A 19,933-nucleotide genomic window follows, 5' to 3' on the forward strand; every position below is an offset into this window, starting at 1 on the left:
CAAGCCCTGGGTGAACTCTAACCACCAGCAGGTTTCCTGGGGAATGTCCATGTGAGATAAAGCTGGGACGCTTCCTGTGAAGGAATGACGAAGGCGTGGGGGGAGAAGCTGCCGCTCGGTGTTGCATAGCATTTCAGAGCCCGGGGTCGAGCCCGCAGCTTGCCCTCGCCACGGGAAAAAGCGCGGTCGTGGGTGCTGAGGCAGTTGGGGGGGACAGGGAACACCCCACGCGAGGCTGAAGCGGGAGCTGGGATTTACTCGGCTCCTGGAAGATGCTCTTCATAGAGCAGAATCACTTCCCAGCCCTGAGCGTTCCGGCAGTGGGACTGCACCATGGCTTCACATTCTTTGGACAGTTACGCACAGGTTTGTACTTTTAAGACATTCTGAAGTAGCTCCGCCTCCGTATTTTGTGACCAAGAACTGCCCCCCCCTTACCTGCCCCAGAGAGAAACTCATTCCACTACTGATACAGATTCTTAAAAAAAAAAACCAACAAAAAAAATGCTGTTTTCAACACGGGTGTTTTAACATCCTGTAAAGTAATTAAGTTCTTTTGAAGTACGGATAATCCAAGTTATGCAGAAACAGTTTCTGCAGGAAAGGGGGATTAATTTGAACATTAAGTCATTTTATAGTTAATCTTAGTTTTGATGTAGAACACACTAATCTCCTCCCGAGGCCTGGGTTCAGGGAAGGGGCAGTTCACGCAGTTAAGTACATAAGGCTGCCATAGGTGACTTAGTGGATGTTGTCTTAACGAACCTTTACGAAAATAAAAGCCGCTGAAACCGCGATTAGGAGCAGCGCACTCGCACCGAGCTGGGACAGCTGGACAGATTGCCAGAAACATTCAGTAATTAATTGGATTCTCTTGTCACTTGCTGCTGCCTGGGAGTGTCCTTGAAGCAAAGGCAGCCTCGTTTATGAGCACAGCACAGCAGGCATCAGCTTAAGTCATTAGTGACGCAAGTACCAGAAACTTGAAGCACAAACGAGAGCCTGCTCCGATTTAAAAGCCCCCACAGAAGTCACGGCAAAGTCAGGAAACCCACCCAAGCTCCAGCCTGGCTCCTCACCCAGGAAAGTGGCACCTTTTTGCCAGGGGGTTTCATACCGAGGGAAAACCGGTCCTCTGCCACCCAGCCTCTGCCACCAGCAACCTGAATTTAAGAGCGGGATTAACTTTTTTAAAGTGCTGAAGATTAGCTTTAATTCTGCCCTCACTCAAGTCAAGAGTGAAGCTTCCAGGGCATTAAGCAGAAGGGAGTCTCCCTGGCAGCTCCTGCCCGAGCCCATCTCGCCTTTCAGGATCCTCACCCGGGCAGCACTCCTCCCGGTTTTGGAGTTTCTAAGCTGTGTTTCAGTTGCCCGTTGGGTGGTTTTTTTGTTTGTTTTTCTTTAATGGGAAGGCAGACCTGTAAGAAAATCGTTTTACTGGAAACAAACTTATCCACTTGTTCCTTCCCGATAAACTGCTCATTAGATGTACAGAAGGATGTGGCTTAAAGAGTTTGTGACTGCTTAACCAAAGCTAAAGTTAAGCAGGGAAAAAAATAAGACCTAATTCTCTTTCACATAGGCTCTAGGTTGCCAGTGGTAAGCTACTGTAGTTTACAAATTTGATAAACTAGGCAAAAACTTGGTTTTCTCATGGAAGTTCATCAGGTAGCTGTAGGAAATAGCTTTAAGGGCTAGGCCTTAAAAACGCCATCCCTAAATCAGAGCTGTGGAGGTCGGCAGCCCAAAGACCACACTACCTGGGCAAAAGGAGCCCCACGGAGTGGTTATCCTGATTTTTCAGCTACCAGTTGCTCCAGCCTGCCCACGCGAGCAGACGTTCTCTAACCTTGTGTGGCCACCGACGCGGCGCGGATTCGTACCAGCCGCACAAATTATCCCCGTGGTACGGAAACAGTTCTCTAAGGAAATAAGGCTGGTCTAAAGCACTTTACACCTCACCCTGCCCACGCTGAAGGGCTGTGGTTGTTTCTCTTTAGCAGGAGCAACATTCGGAAGCCCCACGCTCCCAACTCTACTGAAAGCGCATCACCGAGACTTTTGAAAAACTAGCAAACGAATTAGGTGAAGTCATCACCTGCACCATCTCCTTCCCTGCTTCCAGTCATGCAAAGCATCTCTGGTGATGTCGTGGGCTCTAAGTAGGCAGCTCCTTTACAAAACTTGAGAGCTTGGGCTATTGTTCCTCAGGAACTGTAACATCTGATGGAAAAGCACCACTTGTTTTGGCATTATGAGGCTACCGATCAGAGGAAGTTTCCGCTGCGAAAACAACAGGAGGTTGCCGCTAACGAGGCTGCGCCTGCAAACCTTGCAATCCTCCGACACGCAACATCCCTTTGTCAGGTGCTTCCTGCCTCTTCTAAACTCACATCACAGCTTACTCTTGTGGTCGCTTCAGTTTTCTTTTGACCGGTTGTTTCATTCCTCCCAGCTCCTTCCCTGTCCCCAGCCTGCATGCGCAGCCCCCGAAGGTACAACTTTGCTGTGACCACAGCGCATTCTGTATCACCCCAAAACTTCAGAACAAGAACGAGTCAGCAGTGGCTAAAAGTCAATCGTGGGCCCTGTGGGTTGTTTGGTTTTGTTTTCCCTTTCCCTTTTGGAAATGTACATGGCAAAGCTCATTTTTAAGACTAAAGGCACGTCCCAAAAATCAACTAAGACATAATTGCGAGTTGGTACGGGGACACTAACAAATGTAGCTTTTGATCATTTACCTGCGTGGCTTTATAAATTTAGAAGCTTGCTAGAGTGCTTCACGTTCCCATCTACAATAAACAAGTATCGATATTAATGTACCAGACACCAAAAAACCCACTGAACTGAGGTTTTATATTCCCACAGGCAATAAATTCTCAACCTAAGGCTGCCCTATGTGATCTCAAACCGGCTGCGGGGATTAGGCGTGCACAAGAAGGCAGAGCCCGCACTTGGATTTTACTGTTTCCTTTGAAGAGGGGACACTTCCCCACCTTATGCCACTGTACCTATTGCATATTAAATTTACGCAGGCATTTATGCTCACAGGTGGGAGTATTTGCCAGGCTGTGAAGAGGAAAACTGTGCAAACGCTGCCATAATAATGGGAACCGTATTTTTTTTTTTTTTTTCTTTTCCAGAGCATTGGGTTTGTAACAGAAAGTGCTTCCCAAAGCTACAGCTACTCTAGCAAAAACCCCGCTGGAGTTTGTATTCCTTGCTCTATGCTACATGTTCGGACAGATTGTTGACCTGACTGGCAGGGCCGGGATGATGTAAGAAAATCTAAAAAGCCAAATCTAATCCACCTTTGAACAAGCTGTTGTTTGAATTATGTAAATAGGGAGATTTCAGAGACGTAACAATCAAATCGTAACCTCTGAGCTTGCTGGTAACGCTTCATTCACACACAGATGTGAAATGTAAAAATGTCAGCGAGTGCTCGTAAGAACACAGCGACGTGTCTGCTGCCGCGCTCAGGAGGGGCAATTCACAACGGACTTTCCAACGTTTCTGTCCTACGCAAAAATATTATTGGATACAAGGCACCAACCCTAAGGATCCATAGAAAGCCAGTTCACAAAACCCTACTGGCAGGTAAAACTGATCTCCTGCCCCTCGCTTGCGCAGCTCTCCTTCTGCGCCACCGCTGGAGCTCATCCGGGGCAGCCTGGCAACAGGCAGAGGTTTCATTAGTCTCTGGTTGGGATGTCATTAAGAATATTCAGGCCTGGGGATGTTACAATCAATGAAAGTGTTTCTCAATTCATGCTAGAAGCCTTGCCTTCTAAAAGCAAAACAACCTCCTCATGGCGAGTCCATAGGACACATTTAATGCTTTTACCATTTCCAATTTAATTCCTACAAAAAGAAAAAAAACAAAAACAACCTGGAAGTCCCTAAGTAAGCAGGGGTGGTGCTGCCACCCAGAAAAGTCTGATGTCAAGCATTTAATATACATTATGCCATTTGCTGCCTCACGTTTACAACTTCAAAGCCAGACCCGAGAATTGTTCTGGTCAGAACTAATGGGGGGAAAAATTGTTTTTTCCAGTGTTTTGCAGAGAAACGGGTTTTGCGGTGTGCACAGCTTAACCTGGGAACACAGGCAGTAAAGGGAAATTTATGTAAGTAACTTGCTAGTGGAATTAACTTAGCTAAAGTAAAGTGGTTTCCGGCAACTAAACCAGATGCTGTATCATACCTGGCTCTGAATACATTAAGACTCTTCATTCTTAAAAATATGTAACTAAGGAATGCCAATTAACCACGAGTTGAACGGAACGAGGGTGTGCTGGGAACAGCTCCGGTCCGAAGGCTGTGCACTCACGCGCCTGCCAGCAGCTTCTGACAACCACCTGCACGAGGCCAAGAATCTCTGAGCACCCGAGTCCTCACCAAAAGTGAGAAACCCCAGTCCAGGAATCCCATGACCTAGAGAAATCGATTCTACGCTCAGTTGTACCAAAATAAAGGTTTTTGTGTTGCAGATGCTTAGCTCGCAACTTGCAGCTGTGGCCACCGAACTCCAGGTTACATCCTGGGCTTGCATTCTTGCAGAGCCTAAACCTGGAATTATTCTAAATGCGCATCGGCGTTAGCAGGACGTGAAGCCGTACCGTTAAAGGAGGGACAAAGTTTGCTTTACAAGCTCCCTTTTGTCAGGCACGCATGTAACCAGGCTGTGCTTTAATTGCAGGTAGTATTTTTCATCTTACTGACGTAGAGGTAACTTCCAATTAGAATTTCTGGCAACCAGGACACTATAAAACAGTGTCCACCACAGCGGGAGCACTGGGTTATGCTTATATAAAGAAGCCTGCAGGAGACAAATATAAACCAAACAGCATAAAAAATGCTATACGCTATCGCTTCCAAACAAAAGCTAAATATTACAGAAACCTCACAGTGTTGGAAAAAGCAAGTTTATTTACTTCGAAGTATAATTCCTTCCTTCCCTATCAGGGCAATCATTTTTCTGACTGCAGTATCTCCCCACCTCAGCCCAACGAGGCTAACGTCACACGGAGAGGCCACTAATGGCAAAAGATGTCCCCAGCAAACGCTGCAGAATCCGTTTGGGCAAACGGACGCAGCAACAGCTGCCAGCACGCTCCGAGCTCCCCACTCCCTCTGCAAGCCACCCCGCTCCCACGACAACTCTCTCGCTACCTGAATTCAAATATTAACGCCAAACGCTCAGTCAAAAGATGAGCGTTCGTAGCCAAGAGTCTCAGGTCACTGCGGTAACAACCAATGCTGCAAACCAGTTTGCCTTTCTACCAACTTTTTTATACAGCCGAGGCCAGCGTGGCTCAGGGATTCCGAAAGTTCGGTGTCATAGTAAACCTTGGCTGTCATTTAGAAGAAGATAATCCCCTTAAAGGATGGACAGGCCTGGAAGGACAGATGCATGGGAAAAATACCAGTTTTCCCTTCTACTTCTTAGATGAAAAAGGCAATGTCAAACATTCTTTTTCCTTTCATTTTCTTTTTTTAGACACACAGTCTTCACAGAGCGTCCACTTTGCTCTAGGAAAGAAGCCATCACGCATCTGATAATCACAAATGCTTGATTTTGATTCTTTCAGGAATGTCAACTTCTACCTGTGCTGAACCCAACTCAGCTTTCCCTGCAGTCAGCAATCTGATTCACTTTGACTGGATCTCGATTTAGCCTATTGCATTTTTATTAATTTTATTTACCGGTAGCATTAAAAAAAATTCCCTACCTAGTAAATACACAGATATACAGACATTCATAAGAAATCCTTCCAGACCCATCAGTTTCCACAGGACCGTTTCAAACTGTCTCTTCTCCCCCCAAAACAACCTCAAAATTATACTTAATTGTCAAAAAGACAGTTTTCGTAGGTTCAAGCAGCAGCATGTTGCTCAGACATAAAAGAAACGGGAAACTTGAAGGACAGTGGAGACCTGGCGCGACACTGCGTTCTGACAAAATAAAGGTTTCTTGTTTGCTGCACTCATCTCTGCACGGCTGACGTGGGTAACGGCAACCAAAGGAAGAGAAATCGGTTTGCTCGTGGGACAGGAGGTTAAAAGTCACAGTAGTGGCCGTGGAAAGAAAGAGGGGACTGGTATTTGGAGAACTCACCTCTTCACCCCCCCCGACAACAACGCGAGGCTGCCAGTGAGCACCTGATGGGCAAATGCTGACAAGAATAAAAGGAGGGAGGAAGAGCAACATGCTTTCAGAACCCCTCCACCTGAAAACAGAACCCATTTTCTTTGAAGAACCTCATCTTTTAAATCACTTTGCCTTTAACCACTTGAAAAAAAAAACACTCCTAACTGTCAAGACTGAAAGACGTCGTGTCTCTTTGCAGTTACATATCCAGATCTGACTAAAATATGAGATGCAAACAGCCAAACCCCACATTATAAAAACACCTGAGGGGCAACCAGAGGCTGAGAAGTGACAGTAAATAGTCCTCTAAGGCCCTGTGTTTCTCACAGGATCCTCAAATCAAGATGACTACAGATCCATTTTCATAGCCTTTCAAACTCAACGTAGAATTTGAGGTTTAACTACATTCCTTCCCTTTATGTCCCAGAGGAAATAAAGATGTCCCAGGCTGAATTCCACTCGACTGCAATTAATGAGTATTTCCATACCAGAAGCTGGTCCTGCCCTCCTGCCGCTGTGGTATCGCCACCAGCCCATTCCCCTGAGGAAAACAAGCCACACTGGGATGAAAGTGCTGGTTTGCCAGTGTGAGCTGCCTCCACGCTACCTGCAACGGCCGTCACGGCCGCATGAGCCGAGGTTTGGGCTCCTCCGTAACGCCGACACAAGCAGAAATCTGCAGCACAGGCTTTTTTGCTGCTGCTGTAAACAGATACGACACACGGGTACATTCCTGGTTTATTACGGGGTTTTGTTTTTAAACACACTTTCTCCAGGGCAGAACCTTTTTAAAAAAAAAAAAAACCATGTGAAATTTAGCTGCCAGTTCAGTTCAGCCCAGAGAATAAACCATCGAGTGTGCACATAAGCCCCGGTAACACTGAGAAAGCGAGCTGCTGGCCAAGCTTGCCACCCAGGGGTTTGCCCTCAACTGATGGCAAAGAAATTGGTATCACAGAGAGAGCTGCGGCCTGGAGGAATATTTTCTCTGGTAGAACATCAAACATTTCTCCAGCAAGAACGGCTCTTAGGGCAGTCAATTCCATCTACCCGACAACTGCTCCAACAAATATCTGGGTGACTGCATGATTCAAACCCTGGGAATCTGAGCAGCGATGAAGGAAGAGGGTACTGTACCTGTTCCTTCCGGAGCTTTACCAGCTTTACTAGGTACTGAAGGTTTTTGAAGCCGCTCGAACGCTTCTATTTCCCGGTCGTGCCCATCGCTTACGCGTCTTAACGCAACTCCTTGTTTTGATATGAGATGAACGATACACGGCATCAATCGTTTTCGTTTCATTTCGTGAGCAAAACTGAACAAGATGCTTTCAAAACAAGATTCTGACTACAACCTCGCGGGTCAGAACCGCACAGCTTGATACGCTTTTCCAGACCCTGGGCGGCAAACATCACGATCTGATCCCCTTCCTGCAGCAAGCCTTTTTTCCTACACAGAGGAAAGATGTGAATGCCAACGGTTTTAAAAAAAAATCACAGGCTGTTGACTGAGTTAAAGAGCTCCACATCACGGGAACGTCAGTCTTCTGTCCTTATCGCTATTTTTGGACGGCACCTGAGCTTGGAGTTGTTTTTCTGAGATTCTTGCTTTGTCCTGCACTGTTCTTTGAGTGTAAAAAAGAATGTAGGCCTGGGTTTTGCACACCTCCTCCACGCTACATACATTCAGTTTGGAGTCATTGCAGTGGACCCAAAAACCTAGGAATCAAAGTGAGAAAAAGGACATTAGTGAGAAAAAGGACAGCCAAATCGTAATTTTAATCCCTTCCGAATGTGTTTTGGAACTGTTCATAGGAAACACCCACAGAGAAAAAGGGCAATGTAGGAGAAAAGGCATCTCAATCTTTTCCTCTACAGATGCTTTGGAAAGGAGTTTCTAATCTGGAAAACATTTTGGTCGTTTCCGTGCTGTTAAGGGAGTTTAGAAAAGCCAAATCGTAATTTAACAAACTGTGTGTTACAGCCCAAAAACTCAATTGGGAAAATAAAAATTCCCTGGAGATGGCCAATTTGTATCTCTTTCTCCACAAGTCAGAAGGCAGAGTCAGTACTAATCCAGCTGCAGAAAGAGACTGCTGGAAACTCACAAAAACCCTGCGGATGTTATTCATGAATAGTTCCTGTCCAGTTTCAAAACACTTTCTGTTTATCTCATCATCCCAAGGATACCGAGAGAAGACACCCAGCTGGAGCGGCTCCACGGAGTCACATCGCAAGAGAAAATGAAGCATTCATGCTGTTAACAGCAAGCAATAAAAGGCATCCCAAAGGGCCGCGAAGCAAAGAGCAGCAATCTGTGGCTTTATGCAAAGAAAAAACATGAAAAAAAGAAATAAAAAATAATAATAAAAAAAAGAAAACATGCTACTAGCAATACACTCTGGGAAACAAACTACCGAATGTCAGGAAACTTGATTCCAAACAACTTTGATCATAACGCTTTACAAGGCACTACGTCTATGGCATAAACCCACGAGTTTCTTGAATTTGTTTCCCCCGTAACGAGGCACACGCACCTCCCTCTGTGTTGTAGCAATATGCTGTGTAGTGTCCTGAGCCAAACCCTTTCCCGTGATGCATCACCACAGCGGAGAGGTCATAGACAAAGGTCTCTTTGTCAAGAGAGGAGAGAGAGTCCCTGCAGCAGTAAGGTTCCATGTTTAATACCTGGTCAAAGAGGACATGGACCCCAATCTTCTCACGGTGATTACGTTCAGACCACCTGCAAACACAAGGGCACGGATCAAAGACTCGGGATCCTGCTTCTCGACAGCGGTGCAGGGCTGCGGGAGGAGGCGCAAAGAAGGAACCGCTGCTAAAGAACTCTGAAGAGCTTTTCCTGCTAGGGTCAAGCAGGCGTTGCACGATTTTTTTCCTTCTATTTTCACTCTAACATCTTTTGCTGATCCTGTCATCGATGGCCATTGATTAGAATCAGTGAGATTGGTGAGATTTGCAACAGCCAACCACAAAGAAAGCCAAACACCTACCGGGACAGTCACAGAGCATTTCAAATAATACTCCATTATACGAACACCACACGTCTCCGTTGCCTGTGCTAACCGTTTTAGAAACTTTTCCTAATATTTTGAACTTTGTTATGTTTTACTCAACGGGTGAATGCATAATATCAGCATTTAACTCTCGCAGGCTTCCAGCTTCAAGAAATTTGTCACTCCACTTACCAGTTCATCTGCCTCACAGCCACTGTTTTAAATTGTCTGCAAACTCTGATGAATGCCATCGAATGCAACTCGAGGAAATCAGTACTAATACTTACAAAATATTACATTGTGTGTATAAGAGAAAACATGCTACAAACAAGCTACTGATGGGCATATAAGTAGTACTCTGAGAGGTTATCACATTATTTGGGTTGGGTAAAATGTTTATACACGTGCGTTTTCCAGAAAGCAAGGGAAGTTATGGGCTCATGCTCATAATTTCTTTCCAAAAAGACAGAGATGAGTCACTTGCCTGGCACTACTTACTGCCTCCCACTCACCTGAATCGTTTAAGGTGCAGTCGGAGGACCTGAGGTAGTCTGTAGATCATTAACTGCTTTTTAGCTTCACTCAGAGCAAGAGGTTTAGGAGAAGACTTTCGCCGTTTGCCTAGGAGGGAGGAAAAAAAAAAAATCAAGGCAAGATAGTCAGGGTGTAATTAACCTTCAGAAGGGGAAGAGAGCACACTGTGAACCCTCTCTTTCCCGTAGCAGTAACCCGGCTCACCTGCACTCAGGATGGACCTGCAAGTAAACATTTCGTATGAATTCCTTCACACAGCAGGAACTTCTGCAGGATCAGAACTCACACATTTAAAGAAAGTGATGCTCATTATCACACCGCAAGATACCACCTTCAGGCTGATGTTTTACTCTGAGAAATACACCAGAAAGACTAAGACAGAGCCGGTGCTGGAGCAGTTCCAACAGGTGAACTACCAGCATGCAAATAATATTATTTGACATCATATTCTGTCTACTGCTTTGGCTAGAGTAGGGCTTGTAGTAGCAAGCTTCAGTAGCTCAAGAATATTCATACAAGCCAGAGGAAAATGCTTCCAGGAAGGTTCTACCTCTCGCAGAGTTTCTGCCTGCCCGGGAACGGACAACAACTGCTGAACAGAAGAGGAAAAGAGGTTCCTCTTCCCTGTGATTACTCTTTCCAGGGCACTGAACATACAACCACACCAGGAGGAGGACAGGTGGCTTTCAGAGCTTCCAATAAGAAATGTACCTGTTAATTAGATTTCTGCACCTCACTGCACCAGTTCAGAACAGATGGGTTGCTCCTCCTCCATCACGTCTGACAGGCAGTGCCCCCAATAGTTTTTGGCACCTAGATGCAGGCTGGTTGCCTTCCCCTGACTTTTTTTTTCAGCTGGTTAACGTCTCCTTGGCCATTTAACTCTGAAGTAACTGTTAAAATTCAGGCTTTCACAAAGAATCAGAGTTAAGACAAAGCTGTATTCACCCATATCGACACTTTGTGAACACTATTTGTGAACCAGAATCTGTTCAAATTCTATTTGGCTTTGTTTCAAGAACGTCTAGTCAACGATTATTTCCTAACGCTTTGTGAAGATGTTTGGTAACAGATTTGCAAGTTGATAGAGAACGGATCTCTACAAATATTTGCTACTTCAGCTGCTTAGCTGCAATGTAAGTCAAATTATTGGCATTTTCCTCCCCGGGGGATGAACGTTTGCCATAAATACTTGCATGAAAAAAATTTCAAATCCAGCTTATCACAGTAGCTGAGCTGCATGATTATAAGCAAGGCTAAAATTATTTTCAGGCATATAATGACCTTAACACTCAGCCCTGCTACAGGAAAGCAGAAGTCATCTTCTAGCTGAGCACAGCAAAACACTTACATTCATATAACGGGTAATACGTTAACCTGAGACTCCCAGAATAATGTCAGTTCATTGCTTCTTGACAAAATGCCTACGAAGAGATGGAAACTCTAACCTGGCAGCAGACCTTGAGAACTCTGCCTTTGTGATTTCTGGTTAAAGCATTCAATCAAGAAGCAGCAGCACACAGATGACTTGTTGCAAAAGCTTTCCTGCCAGGCAGACATGTGCAAACAATAAGGGATAAGCTCTCTAAATTCAACACCTTTCCCCCCCAAAATTTGTGAAGTTGCCTCTTCCTCCAACACAAGCAGCAAGAGTAGTTCCGAAGAGAAAGATATTAAACCCTTAAGCGCTGCTGAATGGAGAATATCAGAGAAAAATGATGTATCGGATCCAAAGCGGTGCCCGAAGGAGTGGAAGCTACCAATGGGAAGGAACAAAACAGCACGTGCAGCAAGTGAGAACAATTCTCCTAGAGGTACAGGCCACAGCACGTGTTTTCAGACACAAACACACAGCAGAAACCTCTCACTTGGAAAAAACAGGCGGTGCTTTTAACGGCAGAGACAGCAGCAGCATCCAACTTACTGTTGCACTGGTCGCAGGCGTATATCCTCCCTTCGAGAGCTTCGGTCTCGGTGAACTTGGCCAACATTTCTGTGAGCATGCACTCCGCCTGGTTAACGGGGACGATCCCTTTCTCGATCGAGTGATAGCGCTCGGGGAATTCCAGGGAAAGGTCCCAAAAGGGCTCGACGGTGTTGGATTTGTAGTTGCACGTTATGCAGGTGACCTGGGAATGGAACGTGTATACGCAAATAAAAGTTACGTATGCATACACCTGCCCACCGGCATTTACCTTCACATCTAAAGAGCAAGTACGTGCCCAAAAGGCAGCGCAGTTTCGCGCACGTAAAGACGATCTGTGAGTCAAGAGAAACACTGCTTATCTCCAGGCTGAAAGCTAAGCCTAACTTGAGCAAATAATTGAAATTGCTTTCTTGATTCTCAGAAAAAAATGGAGACAATATTCACATTTATGGGATTCGCTTCCTCAAATAAACACCATTACGGGTGCAACACTAATTCACAGTTGGGTAACAAGCGCCACGGATCTGTTTCCTACCTCAAAAAGCACATGTAATGCAAACTTCCTTCCATATTTTCTCCATCTTCCTTGTATATTTCGAAGTGTGCATTTCCTTTAATGTTTCATTTGTTAACCGTATAAAAATTATTCATGAATGGAGCACGAAAGGACAAACTTCAAATGCGCTTGTTTTCTTAGTAGTGTAAGTAAGAACAAGTAGAAAAGTTTTCAATTAAATGCAGAGGCAGAAAGTGAGAACACAAGGAGGTAACAAAACCAGAAAGCAGATCTGCTCAGATTCACTGTAATTGTGAGAACCATCCATGAGAAAACAACTTCCAGCCTTGCAGCTTCATGCACTGAAGCCCCAGTAGCTTCAAGATGGATTTGCAGCAAGCAGAGAGGGAAGGAAGTCTTCTGTGCATAGAGGGGTTTGAAATTAAATACAGTACACGTACACAAGTTACATAAGTAGAATAAATAGCTCGGCAGGTTATTTATAGTGTATCACAGTAGCAGATAAATTACCCTGACTGGTGGATATCTTCCCGCTGTTAACAGAGACCTACCACTGAACCTTGCTGACCCAAGCCACAACACGCCTTCACCCCGAGCCAAAGGACACAACTGAACAAAGAAACTTTTAGTTAACAAGTCCCCAAGAAGTTCACGCGCTGTAGGGATGGTTTGAGTGACCCGTCTTCACGCACCCTTACTCTGAAAGTCAAAAGCCTTAACTCAAAAAATACACCTTTTAATCTTTAATGTGCGCGTGGGCTCCTACGAGCGGTGAGCTCACAGGCACTGAGGAGGACGATACCGATAGTAACGAGGACGCACACGTTTCATTTCTCCTGGAAAGCAAAGGTGGTTGAGGACACTCGAGCTGCACTGGGTCTCAGGGTTTGCCTTGTGGGGAACGATACGGTTCAGCCAAGGGAACAGCACAGGATTAAGAGACCGAGCAGCACAACAGGCACTTTCAGCTCCTACACAAACGTATGGTAAGCACGCCTGCAAAACCAAAAATTGTTACAGAGAGCTTATTCTTTATATATAGCACAGGATGACTGCCCTCTCTGTTCTCCATCATATTCTTTCTATCCACAGAAAGAAAACCAGGAAGGGACAACATGATTTACAAAGACACTTTAAATACATGGTAACGACTTAAGGGCTCAGAACTTCTGTACTCGCACAGATTTCATTCTGAAGTGGCAGAAGTCAACTACATTGACAATATACGTGACAAGTATCAAAAATGCTGACAACCTGCACATTGATCCAATAGATTTCTTTCGCAGAAGGCACTCCTAAGCAACTCCTCTTACGTATCTGGTGGCTCCTCAAGAAACGGAGCCTTTGCTCCTTGGTGTGAATGGCTCGAATCGATTTCTGTGCAAAAAAGCAGGTGCGTACCTGACTAAGCAACTGCCCGTGAAAAATTGTGTTCACCACCTTCAGGACCTGCTTGGTGAGCTTCCTCTGAGAGAAAGGGATGAGGATCCTGCGCTTCGTTCCTTCCGACTCCAGCTCCTGCTGTACCTTATCCAACAGCTCGCAGAGAAATTCCTGAGCGTCCTGCTGATCGTACCCACGGAACGCCGGGATGAGGCTCCACACGGAGTGCAGCATGGCAAAGGGGGACACGAGCGCCCACTTGCCAGACCACATCACTCGGAAGAGGGTGTGCAACTCGTGGCAGAGGGAGATGTGCTTTGAAGTCGGTTCCTTGGGCTGGATTAGTTCTAAGCTCCTGCTTATTGAGGAGCCACCATTTAAGCCAGCTGGCAAGCTCTGCATGCCATATGATCCCACTTTGTCAGTCTTCCCTGACTCATTAGCAGCAGACCCATTTGCCAATTTGCCAGGCGTCCTAGACTTCCCGTTCACAGTTTTAGCTAAGAGTTCTTCCGTTTCACAGAGATCAAGTGTCAAAAAACATTCTCTAAATTTCTGGAGGTGACTTAGCACTTGCAGAATAGAATTCATATAACACGTGTTTCCCAGGTTCCTCAGACCCGTCACCCCAGGAGTCATCAGAGGCTTACGCCGGATGGAATAAAACTGGTTGAATCTGCTGCTCTGCATCTGCCTTGAGGTAGGGGAAGCGGTCGCCACCTCCCTGAATTTCCTTGGAATCAAGTTCTCCCTGTGCACGTGAGACAACAGCCTCGCGCTCTTCCTCGGAGGAGTGTTTGCGAGCTCCTCCAGGAGCTGTCTCTTCATCTCCTGCCGCCGCTGCCTGGCTGCCTCCTTCTTTTTCTCCAACTCCTCCATTTGTTTCTTTTGTTTTAATTTCAGCTGACCTCTAGAACTCTTATCAAACCAGGTCCGCAGCGCCTTCGCAAGCAAGGACTGGCGCCTGTGCCAGAGCGCTGTAAGCATCTGAGATTGTCCCTGAGGGCTCCTCTGATGGCTGCACATGTCCTCTCCCAAAGCCATCGATCGCAACGTCCTGCCGCTTCTCGTTGACGGATCATGTTTTTGACTTTTAATCGCTGACAGAGAACTCCTCAGCAATTTCAAGTCACCCTCCGGGTTGTCATTCAAGACGTAATCTTCGCAAAGGTAACAGAAGACATACAGATCGTTAACTTCCATCGCCAAGGGATGCCTGGTTTCTTCAAAGTGTTTAAGCGCATGCTCCTCGATGTACCTCCCACACGCCACGTGGGAGCACTTCAGGCAAGCCCAGATGGATTCGGTCGTCTGGCAGTCCACGCAGTGCCACTTCTGGGGGTTCAGGATAGAGTGGTCCTGGGCGAGTCGTAGCCGCCCAACATGTCTGCATCTATCCATCTCTTACAGAAGTCTTCGCTGCTTTGACCTTGGAAGGCAAAAAAAAAACAACCAAAACAGAAAAAAAAGGATCTTAGAGCTGCTATATGTATTTAAAATGATCTCTTTTGTACCAGCCACAAAGACATAAAACTACAGATGTCGTGTCTTGTCAATCCCAACCACGGTTTTCTCTCAGCTGACTACATTATTTCTGCGTGTCGTTGGTTTTTTTTTTTTTTTTTTCTTTTAAAGCAGGTCTTAGTACTAGCGAAAGATACTGGATTGACAAGGTCTACAGAATAAAACTGTCTATCTGTCTCCTAAGGACGGCCCAGACAGCTGCCAGCACGCCTTCCCCAACCTGAATGGCTCGCTTCCAAGGAGAAAAAGATTAATTCAGTCCACACATACATTTGATCTTTAGCTGCCCTCTTGAAATTGATACATACAAAATGAATTTGGAATTGGAATGCGTGTCATCGAGAACTAGACTGAGGTTACCAACTTCTTGAAGAAAGCCATGAAAATATCAGATAATTGTCATAATCGGTGCATTTGCAAGTCTGCAGGCTTTACATTCTACCCTCGAATTCTCTGATTTCCTACAGTCTCCCAAACATTTCAATGTTTAAAAAAAAAATAGCAAGGGAAAGAAAAAAAAAAAAGATTTGTGGAACACCAGGTTATAGAAAACCTAAAGGAACACCTGTACCTGTACACGTAAACAGAAAAAGAAACTGATTTACTAGATTACTGCCTTGTAACTGAAGAGAAATCAAAGCGAGGACACAAGAAGGTACAAAAAGCTTTCACTCCGTGTCCTGCGCCCGTACGTTTTATAAAAGCTACTCAGCTGTACAACGAGCAAAACTGAAGCGTGCCAGCGCTCTGATTCCTTTTGCACGGTCCCTCCAGCGCCCCGACCCACGGAGAAGAGACCGAGGCAGCGACCCAGCGCTCGCCCGCGCTACTCACGGAGTCATGCTTAAAGATCCTCTCCTCCGCCACGCAGCATCCAGGGCGCGGAACATCCCCATCTCAGCCACAGGAGCCTTGGCGGTTCTTCGAGAATTTAATTACTACTTGAGTCTTCGTCGTAAGGCAGCGCAGCTTCAAAGCCCTAGACAGAGAATATCCTTGTGATGCACACGACCAAACTCGGAGCGCAGGCAGAGTTTGCTTTTGAACGCGATTAATCCCCTCAGTGCAAGAGCTGTTGCAGAGAACACGTTTATTACAGAGCACAGAATTATCGGGAAGTCAAAGCATGAACACACCAAGGAACCCAAACACTTGGATGTTAAGAAGCGTCGCATCGAAGAGGTGCTCTGGAATTTCACTTCCCTGCTTTCATTTTCTGATAATCTATAAAATCTGCTGATCATATGTAGCCTCTTCATCCGAAGTCTTTTGTAGTGGACGACCCAACATATGGCAGAGAAAAAAAATCCGAGTTAAAAAAAACTGAGCAAAAACGGGCACCCTCCTGTGATCACTTCAATTTCAGCTGCTTCGAAAACTTGGTGAAAAAGGGGGGAGGAGATGGGGAAAAAAGAAAAAGAGAAAAGAAAAATGTCTCCTGAATTAAATTTCATTTCTAGAGGATTTTTCAAACAATAAAAATGAGGTAATGAATAGTTGTCAAGTGTGAGCTGCAACAAAATAAGGACTACAAAGGAAAGAAAAATAAGAAAAACCTGCATTTTGCCAAAGGCAGGAAGGATTGTAAAAACCTCTCTCGTAATAATCCAAGGAGGACTAAATTAACTTGCTTACACATCTAGGACCACGGTGCTGGAATACAACACAAAGTAGTCACAGGAGGGACAGCAATAACAGGCACCAAGTGGTTACAGATGTCACAGAGAGCGTCAGGTCTGGCATACAGAATATTTAGTTTTAAAAAAACCCAAAAACATTTTACAAGGGGCAAAGTTTAACAAAACAAAGGCCACGGGCAGGCTCTCCCAAAGCTTTAGGAGAGGTGCTGAACAGTTGCCTCGATTGGTATGCAGAAAATCCCTCTGACCAGGCTAAGAAAACATATTTTCAGTGGTCCCCAAATTATGCTAATTTACTTTAATGATTAGCTTTTTTCCAGTGACACTGCTGCTGAAGATGGAATGTGTTAAAGAAAAATCAAAGCTCTTCTACTCTTTAACTCTTCTCGACTTCGGATTAAAGCACAAGTGGCCACTTCAGAATTCATCTTCACGAAATGATTCCGTGGTGTCTGAAGAACCGTTTGAGATGGCGATTTGAAACATTTCACAAACCTGCTACACCGCTCCTTCGGGCTGCGCTCCTTCGCTCCCAAACCCTAGGACCTAGAGAGACACTTTTGGAAATCCTACACTAAACAAAGGACTGATTTGGTCTCCTCTTTCCAAGTTGGAAACATCTTTTCCCACCTTCCTCCCCAACCTTTTTTCCCCCCTTCTCTCCTCTATTATTTTTCTGCTCAGGTCTCGATGGAAAATTGTGGAATAAGCCTGTCTAGGCTTGGTGAGACCGAGTGGCATAGATTCCAGCTTGAAAGAGTATAGACACTATGGTAACATTGACAGCCTTCATTTACATAAAAGAATACTAATTATGTTGTATCATCAACATCTGTGATTCTGCTCACTGCCATATGCGACAGTGTTGGGAATTTAACCCCTGAGTCTCCCCGGCATATCCCAGATTTGTGCCGTGCAACAAAAAACGGGCCTTATAAATACAATTTTCCCGTGACAGATTAAAGGGCTGCCGAGCACGATCGCTCGCCAGCTCCGCAAGGTCTCAGGACACAATATTTTCAAAGAACACCGAATTTATCTTCAATTTCCAAGGAAAAAGAAACAATGCTGATAGGTTGCTAGTTTCAGCTGGGTAACAGGCTACCAGGAAATCAATCACACACCAGATCCAGTGCATTAAAGAATCATGTTTAACAATGAAGTAGGCTGTCAGTATATAAATTACAAGCCTTTTGTCAACTGCTTTTGCTTTTCCTGTGTGGGCCAGCAAGATTTCCTGTTTGAGAAAGGGAAGAGAATTTAACAACGCTGCTCAGTGAACAAAGCGGCTTTGTTACACCTGAATTCAGTAATCCCGGGCACAAAAGCATCTTTGATACGGCGTGTGAGATTCCCCACCTGTTTCTCTTTAGGTGTCTACGGATAAACCTAAGCGCTACCACCACGGACCTTCGGCTGCTCCGCGAGGTGGAAAGGAGCGCTGGCTGCTTATTTAACCCAAAGCACTGAAAGGCTTCCCCCTTTCCAGCTTCCTCGGATGAGATCTGCTTCCCACCAGCGAGGTTTTCCCGGCAGAGCAGGCTGCTGTTACCCACTCACATTTTCGAAGCCTTCCAGGAAAAAAGAAAATCATTACAACTGGCTCTCACGCACGTACGGGTGCAGGTTCAGCCCTGCCCTCCTGCACCCAACCCGGCTAAATAAGTCACCGAGAGACAGGCACATGACTAAGAACAAAATTTGTTCCTCTCCTTTGCATAGGTAAACAAATCGCTCGCCGCAAGGCGCTAGCAAGGATAAAAAGAACACGCTACCAGGAGAAATTACAAAGCTACGATTAAAGGAAAACACAAAGATGAGTCAGAACCTGTAAACAGTTTCACAAGGAGGAAAACAAACCTTGCAGAGATTAAAGGGCTGCAGCTATTTAAGATGCTGCAACAAGTGAACGCAAATCCACGTGGTTGACGTGACAAGCCATGAGCAACAGGAGAGTTTAACGATGGAGAATTCACACCTTACGTTTTAAGGTCTTGGAAACAAATAAACAGAATTCCTCACTTTGGAATTACAGTGTATCAGGTTTTACTTTTTTTTTTCCCCTCAATCAATGTAGATCTAATTTTAAGAAATATCTATAAACTTGTCCTTTTTCACCTACTTAGATCTTTTTATTTTCCACACAAGTGATGGGGGAAGGAAAACTGTGGAGGAGGAACAACCTACTTGCTCTTTATGGAGAAGAGGCACCAGAAGCAGCATGGAGCTGTGCTGCGATACAACTAAAGATGAGTTAAACTGAAATAAAATAGTAGGAAAGCAAATGGAAATAAAGACACTAGTTTAGCCAGTGATGTTCTAGAGACGGCTTGAAAAAGTCTCACCTTGCAAATCACACAGTATTCAAACACTGGGTCAAACCCCGCTTTCTTTTCTTGCACAGCTCATAATCCTGGAAAAACTTATGGCAAGATCCTCTAACAGCTTCAAGAAGCAAAGGCAGCAGAAACAATTTGGCTCTTGACCCTAAAAGAGTGTTAAAATAAACCACATGACTTTATTATGTTTCTTCGTCCCATTGTTACACATTTGGATGCTGATTAAAGACATCTGCACAGATCTGTTGTCACTAGCTACTTTCTTTTTCTAAATAAATGTGCGAGAAGCAAAAAGAAAAGTTCAGGGATCAGGAAAGGTGCTAGATGTTTAGCCTTGGACTCGAGATGCATCTTTCATTTGTCCAAGAGTTGATTCCAGAACAAATAAAGAGTTTTCCAAACTAACACAAACTCCTTGAGCTGCAGTCTGGAAATCATCGTTAAGGACAGGTGGGAAGCTCAGACAGATTCTTTCATTCATTCATTCCTCTCCCGAGAGCGGCAAAACCGAAACACGGCAGCACTTCACCAGCCCGCCGGGAACTGGGACTGCATTAAAGAAGGCACATTTGCCTTTTCCTTTTTTTTCTTTGCCGTTGTTTTAAAACACTGTAGGAGAAAAAAAAAGTCCTTTGATAGTCTAGGTTGCCATCAGAACTACACATTTGACACACTTACACTGCACTGAGATCAAACAGGTTTCAAAATTTTGGATGCAAAGAAAGCCAGCACCTCCCATGTTGCCCCCAATAAACAATTTTTTTTGCACGCAACTCCATAGTTGAATTTCTACCCTGCTGCAAGTACTCAAAAACGTAAATAATGAGGTATCAGAGAAAATATATATCGAACAATTGCAAACAACTACTCAAAAACTTTGTTCCTCCAGTTATTTTAACCCACG

General features: G+C 45.0%; 1 protein-coding gene across 1 annotated transcript; it reads right to left on the minus strand.

The window, feature by feature from the left end:
* Positions 1 to 7,679: 7,679 nt before the first annotated feature.
* On the minus strand, positions 7,680 to 14,927 carry USP49 (ubiquitin specific peptidase 49). Its single transcript, XM_009864606.1, has 5 exons — positions 13,545 to 14,927; positions 11,624 to 11,828; positions 9,678 to 9,786; positions 8,689 to 8,894; positions 7,680 to 7,870 (listed from the first exon to the last, which is right to left on the minus strand). Exons 1-5 carry the CDS (start codon positions 14,925 to 14,927, stop codon positions 7,680 to 7,682), a joined length of 2,094 nt encoding a protein of 697 aa, XP_009862908.1.
* Between the last annotated feature and the right edge of the window lie 5,006 nt (positions 14,928 to 19,933).

This window comes from Apaloderma vittatum, unplaced genomic scaffold (assembly GCF_000703405.1).
Source record: "Apaloderma vittatum isolate BGI_N311 unplaced genomic scaffold, ASM70340v1 scaffold21182, whole genome shotgun sequence".
Taxonomy (NCBI): Eukaryota; Metazoa; Chordata; class Aves; order Trogoniformes; family Trogonidae; genus Apaloderma; species Apaloderma vittatum.

What these genes read in the sequence shown, in the direction of transcription:
- USP49 (XM_009864606.1), bottom strand. Translation starts at nt 14,927, where the DNA reads ATGGATAGATGCAGACATGTTGGGCGGCTACGACTCGCCCAGGACCAC. An exon ending in CTGCACCTTAAACGATTCAG is followed by an intron (nt 8,895 to 9,677) that starts GTGAGTGGGAGG and finishes TTGTGTTTGCAG; the next exon opens with GTGGTCTGAACGTAATCACC. An exon ending in TTGCTACAACACAGAGGGAG is followed by an intron (nt 7,871 to 8,688) that starts GTGCGTGTGCCT and finishes TTTGATTCCTAG; the next exon opens with GTTTTTGGGTCCACTGCAAT.